Here is an 8837-nt window from a genome sequence, read left to right as displayed (position 1 = left end):
CCCCACGCCCGGCCGGCCTGTCTGACCTCCTGAGCAGAGGGAGCAAGCAGATGGGGTCCTGTTGCTGTAAAGCTGACTATCCCTGTGGCAGTGGGGAGGAGACGAGCGTTTTACTGAAAGATGACTCAAAAACCACATGCATCAGTGAAAAAGTAGCGGTCGACACTTGCGTTCTCCAAGGGGATGACGAAATGAGGTGAGATAAAAAAAAATCAAACTCTAATGCAAAGGCCGCTGTGGTGTTTTGATTTCAACATGTTTCTGCAAAAACAGCTTCTGTCTCATGACTCGGGTCTAAGCAGTGAACCATTCTGTAGATGTGAAAGCTTTAAGGTTTGTTTTGTCTGTGAGTGTGGAAAGAACGCACAGTTGCAGTCAGAGCTAAAAGTTTCCATCCAGTCATCACGAGCTTGAATGTCACATTAATCTGGGGGGGTGAATGGTTTGTTTGAACTGTCTAAACAGGCTCAAATATATACATCCCCGGTGATATCTGTTCAAATGTCCACACTTTTTGTAGCCATCAACAAGCTTCCTGCTGAATTCTGGCTGATGTTTGATTACTATTTGGCAGAACTGGTAAATTCTGTTTTCAGCCTGCACTGTTTCAGCCAGCTTGCTGCTGATTTGAGGGCAGCCCGCCTGTGTTATTCCATCCACTTTGCGCATTGAAACCAGTGCCGCAGCATGATAGTAACACCGCCATGCTTGACAGTTGGTAAAGTGTTGTCACTGTGGCCAAGTAGCTCAGTCTCAACTGATCACTAAAAGTTTCTCCTGGCCTGTCCGCGTGGGCAGCTCCAAACTTCTGTCAAGCTTGAGTTCCTTGGAGTTTTCCATTTCTCTGAGTATTCGTCACTTCATTGAATGCTGTCAAACAAATCCCTTTCATGCTGGCAAAGAGTAACTACCAGCTGTAGTTAATCACGATCGCTCTCTAGAAGTTATTAGGCCTTGGTCTTGTCAAGTTAAGACTGATTGAGGCGAATGTATGTATATATTAGACCCCGCGAAAAGAAAAAATCCACAATGCATTCGAACAAGTGCACCCAGTTCCTGTTTTTAAAAAATCCCCCAAGTTGTGTGTTGTGTAACCATTCCACCCTGGGAGAGAAACTTTTGAAATAAATCATCAAAAGACCCGAATTAAAGTGACACTTCTGACTGCAGCTGTGTGTGCGCCGTTACGAAAGTCCCTTTGAAGGCCTGACCGACTGTTGGAGAAGCAGACCGAAAGTAAATCACCAATCAGATTTTCCCCTGTGGCCTCTGTGGGATGCGTTTCAGCACCAAATCGCTTTTTAACTTCCATCTGAAGTCACAAATGAGAAGGGGGGGACTTCCACTTCCACTTGTTGTTTGAGGGTCTTTGTGTTTGAGAAACATTTGAGTCATTATCGCCAAGAGGTCATGAAGAAATGACTGTGTGTCGATCAAGATTTCCTACTTCCTGTCCACCTACAGCGCAGGGAGAATCCTCAAACATTTTTCTCATGCAGCTTATCTGTTTGTGTTCGCAAAAAAAGGCCCAGGGTGTGTTTTTGTTGTCCTCCGTGACATTGCTCATTCTGTGTTATGTCTTTCAGGGGAGCTGATGAGAAAGCCGAGAAGCCGGAGGTGAAGCAGCAGACGCTCGAGTCCAGTGCCACTCAGGAAAATGGACTTTTACAAAAAGAAAACGCTCCAGTTTCTCCAAGAAGTGAGTCTGAGGTCAGAGAGGACGCCACCACAGCACAGCCCGAGCAAAGCGGAGCCGCTCCCGCCAGCGGTGGAAACTTGCCGGAGAACGCCAGCACGGCTCACGGCGAGGACGTTCTAGGCCCGGTTACGAAACAGGAACCACATGAAGAAGAAGATCCAGCCTCAGCGCAGGGTATTTCGCCATCAACTGAAGCAGTCCGCCCTGAAAGCCCCTCTCATACTGAGACACAAAACACATCAACGGAGCACACCGCAGCGAGCATTTCTCCTGCTGATGGTCAGGAAGGGCGGTCCGAAGAGGCCAAACCGTCGGGAGCGTTCGCTCAGGACGACGACGTGCTACCTGTGCCGAACCCGGAGCTCGCTGCAGCAGCGGGTCAGGCAGCGTCCGTCTCTGAGGTCCCTTTGGAGACAAACACAGAGGCTCCCGGCTGGTAAGGATTAATGAGAATATGTCAGTAATCATCTTCATGTGTTTTTAATGTCAGATCTGGTTAAAATAAAGTATCTATTGCACAAAAAAAATGCTTAATTTGAGCGACTGAGTCGGGTTTTGAGTGCATCAGGAGTATAAATCTAAACAGGGCTGCAAGAGTGGACACAACTCAGTTTTTCTTCGGTGAATCCCGTGTTTACTAGCAACAACAAGTCATATATATATATATATATATATATATAGTTTTTATCATTCTGACAGGCAGTTTGCAGCTTACTCTCTGTCCTGCTGATTGTGCTGACTAATATAATGCAGTTCCTTCAAGTTGCCGTAGCTCATAATTAAAAACAAACTAGCATTTCTTGAAAAAAAAAAGCTTATTGCCCACCCAAGTTTGTTCCCAAGTTTTAGACTAAGGCCTTGTATCTCACAGGGATGACTCTCAGCTATTACCACACCTCTATATCTGCTAAATCGACTGAGTTATAATCAGTTTTTCTGACAAACAAATCCAGTAAAACAGAAAAGAAAGGATCAGTTTTATTAATATTGTGTGAGTCAAGTAAAATCGTCATCAGAAAGAGGTTTTACTAAACAACACATATTTGTTTAAACCTCAGGAGTTAACAAGAAGTATGGCACACCGCCTCATTATATTTGCAGTATCTGTACTGTTTTACCAGGCTTTCTAGATTGCACAATGTTTACCTGTTTATTTGTTGTCTCGAGTTCATCACCCCGTTAATCAATAATCCCTCTAACCGTGCCTAAAATTAGACCAGGTCCACCTGTTAGGTAGAACAATACACAAAGCCCAGTTTTTAAAGCATCTGTCTCTCTGATCACTCCGTTCTGCAGTGCTGTGACGGTGGGTTTGGACGACGGTGGCTCTCCGTGCAAGGAGGACGGTTCTGTGGAGACGAAAAAGCACGGAGCCTTCTGGTCTTTTCCTTCCGGACCGGAGCCCGCAGGACTCGACCCGAGTGAGGAGAAACTGGACTCTGGCGGCTGCGAGAGAAACACAGAAGCCACATCGCCAGCAGCTGCCAAAAGCAGGTCAGCAGGTTCACAGCTTGTAATAAAACTTGTTTACATAAAGTGTTTGTTTTGATGGCACCTTTTTAGCCACCAGGGGGAGCAAGAGATCAGTCAGACTGTCAGACTCTGGTTTACTTTTTGCAGAAAAACTACACACGCTTCTTCATGTACAATCTAATTTTATATAACACATTTAACTGTTAAATTAGGGTGTTTGTAATAAACCTGTCTATGTAAACAAACAGGAAAGGTGAATTTGTTTTGCAGCTTGAGCTTCGATAAGGATGAAAAGCCAAGTCCTGAGGGTTCAGGCGCCGTGGACTTCAAAGAGGTAACTTCCTCCGAGAAACCCAAACAGGATGCTGCGGAGGAAACTGCGCCGGACACGCAAGACAAGGATGTTCCCGAAATGAAGGAGGACGATGGACTGAAGGAGGAAGAGGAGGGTGCTCGGACGGAGACTGGGACGACTCAGCCCAAGGAAGGTCCTCAGAACCAGGAGGTGACGGAAAACAAAGACGAGCTGGCCTCAGATGTCTCAGCCAATGACGAGCCTGCGACTGAAGAAAAAGGCAGTCTGGGGAACAGGTCTGTTAAAGAACATTTTTAGTTGCCTTGTAGTCGCTTTTTATCAGCTGAGGAGGGAATATTATCATATTGTGTTTGGGAGCCTGTGGGGCACAAATCAAGAAGGAAACTTCCATCTCCTGGGACATTATTAAGAGAATAAAGAAAAGTAAAAACAGCAGGGTTTAATTAATAGAAGTGGGCTAAAACACACAGTGAATAGATTTTCATTTCATTGTGTTTGAAGGATATGATTTATGCTTTTATGTTTGCTTCCTGTTAACAGATTGCATAAACTTTAATTTCCCCTGCAACACTTACCTGAGTTTTTCATGTTAAATCTGGTGTCACAGATAGATGTGTGAGCGCTGATTTGTTGGAGGTTATTTCCAGCGTCTGCTTTGGCGATTTTTGACGATCTTAGCTCTTAAAAAGCATTTAGAAAGAAAACACACACTAGGTTTAAGGTTTGTTGGCAATAAATATTTCTAAATGTGTGACAATTATGTGTTTAAAAATGTGTTTTTGTTTCCTCTTAGTGAAGAAGACCTGTACAGAGGAGCTGAGGAGCTGTCTTTATCACAAGGTAATAAACCAGGACCTTAATCTGATTTAGAAACTGAATGTTTTGTAATCAAATTGCTCAAGAAATCTCAAAAACACTGCTGTTACTTAGGTTTGTTACAAAAGTATGAAGTGCAATTCTCTTATTTAGTGGATCTGCTTCCTCTCTCAGTTTTAAAGATGGAGGACAGATGCAGTTTGTCTCCGGCTGTGGATATTCTGTCCTACAGCGAGAGAGAGTGGAAAGGAAATACGGCCAAAAGTACCCTCATTAAAAAGGTCGGTGCCTCTGGAAGCCGTGCGTTGAGCTTACAGCTGGTTGTGTTTGTGCTGACGCCTGAGAGGCTTCCTGTGGTGTCCGTGTGCCGCTGCAGGGTTATAAGGAGATGTCCCAGACGTTTGACGGCGTGAGGCGAGTGAGGGGGGACAATTACTGCGCCCTCAGAGCCACGTTGTTCCAGGTGTTGTCCCAAAGCACCACGGTGCCGCGGTGGCTGCAGGAGGACGACGTCGTAACGGTAAACGTTCGCTGTAGATGAGAGCCGAGCATCAGTGAAGCCGGGCTCTTTTAGTGCTCATTACAGTCACAGGGAGTGGTTTAAGAGGTTAAAGTGTAAATAAGTTTAATATTTGATGTACATAACTGTTTGAAGCAAAGGTGATGTGTTGTAGAGCAGAGGTCCCCAACCCCCGGGCCGCACAGAAACAATAATTAACTTACAGTATTTCCGTTTTATTTGTTTTCTGAGTCTGAACTACATTAATTTTGAAAACTGACTGGATTCTCTCCACTACATCCGTCTATGACTCACTCTTGATGCGTGTCAGAACGCTTATCTAGATCACGTGATCCGTTACCGGTAAAAACAAACCCACAAGCAGCAAAACGAGTAACTATGAGTCTGTCTTGAAGCCATCTTGGATATGATTAACAGCATACTGATCCCAGGAAATCTAAAACGATAATTACGTCCACAGTCAGGCAAAATGTGTTTGTTAATGCTCCAGACGTGCACTCAGTGGGTAAGCTCTTGTTAACCCAGCGGATCTTTATAACTTTTGGTTTGTTTGTTTGTTTGTTTACAGCTGCCAAAGCAGCTGGAGGCTCAGGAAGGACTGGTAAGCCAGTGGAGATTTCCTGAAGTGTGCGTGCAGCGCGACGGCTCGGGAGGGGACGCCGCTCAGCAGCTGAAGGGCTACATAGAGCTTCTCCGGAACACGGTACCGACTGCTGATCTGCTCAGAAACGCATCATGAGGGGAAAAAAAAAAACTATTTAAAACACAACATGAGTAAATCACAGCACTATTTTAAACCAATCTATAAACACCAGGGTATTATTATCCATCCACAGAGCTTTGAGTTTGATTGCTACCACATGTTAAACTGCTGTAGCTTCCTAAAGGCTGCAGGGCTTCTTTTTTTTCTCTTTTTGCGAGTCATAACAAAGCCTGGTAAATCTACAAGGACTTAGGAAAGGATTTGAAGAGAGATGAACCTTAAAAAAAAAAAGAAGAGTTTCTTTACTGTAGCAGTCTGAGGCCCACAGCAGAATATATTACTGCTGTTTTCTAATTGCAGGGATTAAAGTTCTCCGATTTCTGTCATCTGTAAAAATGAGAAGGAAAAAAAAGAATGTTTTTTTTTGTTGTGGTCCTGTTAAAGCCATCCGATCTAATTATGGTATAGGGATTAAACTGATGCTGCAACAAATAAAGCCAACCAGAGCCAAAGTTTTATCCAATCAGAGCAGAGCAGGGCGGATCCGGGTTAGAGACTTGGAACTAGTGACTTTGGGACCAGAAAAAAAAGACTAGCAGCTTTTTCAGGCGTCCCCCCTTCGTCCTGCAGCGCTCACAGGCAGCTCAGTCAGAGCAGGAGAGGTTAACTCCAAAGCATCCAGGCTTAGCGAAGCTGATGCTAAGTGATCCACGGCAGGATGGAAATGTAAACATTTCTGTCTAAAATAAATCACTGCAATAAAATAACTCAGTTTCTCTTCTGGGTCACTTTTGCCAATCCAAATCCCACATAAAGGATGAGAGGCAAAAGAATGACGTCCAAAAACCAGGAGGGCTGGCATAACCAGTTTCAGTCAAAACATTTTTTTTCTCTTTTGCTTTAATCTCTGTAATCACAGGTTGAAGTATTCAGATGTTTACTGCAGCTTTGCTGTTTAAAGTCAGCCCTGTATACAGAAAGAAGACTCCTGAGTAAAATAAAGCGTTGATTAAACCCGAAGCATAGTTGTTATAAAGAAGTAACCCCGTAAAAGGCTTACTACTTAACCAGATGTTCCTAGTGGGATAATTACAAGTTACTGATTCGGTTTAGTGAGGCTGTCCAGTAAGGTGTCAGTGTTATCTGCTTTGTAAGCGATTGTTCTGATAAACCTTTGGAATGAGTTAGATCTTTGTCCTGTTTGTTTAATGATCGAGTTAAAACCCTTCAAGTTCAGGAACCTCCTCAGAATGCCTCATGTTTCACCCAGGAGTGTGAAAACACGCTTTAATGATCACTAATTGAGCAGGAATCGTTGGAGTTGATTGTGTTTCCTGGTCCGTCTCCAGTGGCAGGCAGCAGTGGACTGTCCCACATCCGCGGAGAGACAGAAACTGTGCGAGCGAGTGTTTCAGGGCGGAGAGGAGGAGCTCGGGCTGCTGGAGGCGCTCAAGCTGCTGATGCTGGGCCGAGCGGCGGAGCTGCATGGCTGCATGCTGGGAGGCGGAGACGTCCCTTTGTTCTGCTGGCTGCTGTTTGCTCGGGACTCGTCCGACTGTCCACGTTCTTTTCTCTCCAACCACCTCAGGCATGTGGGCCTCAGCGCCGGGCTGGAGCAGGTAGGACGGACAAAGCTCCTCTGTTTGTTTCCTTAGCAGCGTCATAGTAAACAAGAAGAAATAATACTGGGAGGTTTTTCCACCATTTAAATAAATTTGAATAAACAAAAACAGCAACAGAGTAACTTCTTTATAATCTGAGTCCTGCTCTGTAAAGTTTCTGTGTTGTTGTACCTTTTTGTATGAGGTGGTTTCAGGAAAGAAACTGCTGAGGGCTGTAATTATTTGCAGCATATTATTAAAGCTTTTCTGAATAAAAACTCCACCCATAATCACTGAAAGCTCGAGCAGCTGATTAAACATCATCCTGTCTGAGACGTCTGTGGGAGCTCCTTTCAAGCTCTGCACTTGTCTTCCTGCTTTGTGTTTATTCTTTTTTTTTGGTCTTTTGTGCAGGTTGAGATGTTCCTGCTCGGCTACGCCCTTCAGCACACCATCCAAGTTTACAGACTGTACAAGGCGAACACGGAGGAGTTCATCACCTTCTACCCAGACGACCACAAGGACGACTGGCCGTCCGTGTGTCTCGTCACGGAGGACGATCGCCACTACAACGTTCCAGTTGTCGAAGCTGCAGAGCCCAACGAGGAGCTCGCCTCCAGCTGATTGATGCTGCAGGGAAACCTCCTGTTTGACAAAACACCCCTCAGGTCGATCCACACCATAGATTTATGCCAACTGAAGGAGGAGTTTTGGGGAAATATGCTTCTATCTATCTTTGCAGTTTAGATCAAGCTCAGAAGAAAGTTATAATTTGGATTTTTCTGAAGTGGGGTTCTGTGGAGTATTTATCAGTAGTTTGCACCTTACCTGGAGTAGACAGTCTTAAAGCCTCAGGAGTTACCAATATATCAGCAGATTTCACATATTTGCAGTAACCGTTTGTTTAGTTTGTCACCATTTTCTGAATCAAACATTGTCCACGTTGTTAGACGGACTGAGGCTGATGGTTGTACCAGTCAGTCTGATCAGTTGAGGCTCGTCATTATTCTGGTATTATTCCAAAACAACTACAAGACAGTAAAAGTGACAGTGCTGATGACTTGCCTTGTCCGGGGGGAGATAAGAGGGTATCTGTATAAGCCAGAGCACACAGAGGAAGCTGTCGTGGAGCGATTGTTCTGGGCTGCTGAGAACAAAGCTCAAGTCTCAATGAAGCCAGGCGTGTGTGAGCCACAACTTACGAAGGTTCATGCCAACATAATGTGGTGACCAGGACGCCGCTGTGTTCGAACAGTCTGGAAAAGCACAAACAAGTACATTTCTAGCTAAATGTTTACTCAACTCCTGACAAACCTGGAGATATATCAGAGGATTGATAAGTCCCAGCTGATCAGGCAGACTGATACAACCTAACGTGGCTGTTCGGTATAGAAAACATAAAAAGTCTGACAGAAAAAAAAGCAGCTTTGTTCTGACTAGTTGTTCACGTGACTCCTGTATTCACCAAGCCTCGTCTACTACAGGTAAGATACTAACTATGTTATAGAACTCCACTTTAAACAAACCAGACCTTTAACTAAACCTAAAAGAGCCACCATACAGGTGCTGGTCATAAAATTAGAATATCATGAAAAAGTAGATTGATTTCAGTAATTCCATTTAAAAAGTGAAACTTGTATATTATATTCATACATTACATACAAACTCATATATTTCAAATGTTTATTTCGTTTAATTTTGATGATTAC

General features: G+C 44.2%; 1 protein-coding gene across 1 annotated transcript; it reads left to right on the top strand.

The window, feature by feature from the left end:
• The first annotated feature begins 6 nt into the window (after window positions 1-6).
• On the top strand, window positions 7-8637 carry LOC108230271 (neurofilament heavy polypeptide). The gene is made up of 10 exons (XM_017406336.3): window positions 7-196; window positions 1587-2135; window positions 2996-3193; window positions 3443-3763; window positions 4282-4328; window positions 4479-4585; window positions 4681-4824; window positions 5393-5527; window positions 6877-7146; window positions 7543-8637. Exons 1-10 carry the CDS (start codon window positions 51-53, stop codon window positions 7750-7752), a joined length of 2127 nt encoding a protein of 708 aa, XP_017261825.1. The 5' UTR covers window positions 7-50; the 3' UTR covers window positions 7753-8637.
• The last annotated feature ends 200 nt before the right edge of the window (window positions 8638-8837 follow it).

The sequence above is a fragment of the Kryptolebias marmoratus genome, linkage group LG21 (genome assembly GCF_001649575.2).
Source record: "Kryptolebias marmoratus isolate JLee-2015 linkage group LG21, ASM164957v2, whole genome shotgun sequence".
NCBI classification, from domain to species: domain Eukaryota; kingdom Metazoa; phylum Chordata; class Actinopteri; order Cyprinodontiformes; family Rivulidae; genus Kryptolebias; species Kryptolebias marmoratus.
Note: the sequence above shows the minus strand (reverse complement) of the source record. Positions and strands in the feature narration are given on the sequence as shown.

What these genes read in the sequence shown, in the direction of transcription:
- LOC108230271 (XM_017406336.3), top strand. Translation starts at nt 51, where the DNA reads ATGGGGTCCTGTTGCTGTAAAGCTGACTATCCCTGTGGCAGTGGGGAG. An exon ending in AAAGTACCCTCATTAAAAAG is followed by an intron (nt 4,586 to 4,680) that starts GTCGGTGCCTCT and finishes GTGCCGCTGCAG; the next exon opens with GGTTATAAGGAGATGTCCCA. An exon ending in TCAGCGCCGGGCTGGAGCAG is followed by an intron (nt 7,147 to 7,542) that starts GTAGGACGGACA and finishes TCTTTTGTGCAG; the next exon opens with GTTGAGATGTTCCTGCTCGG.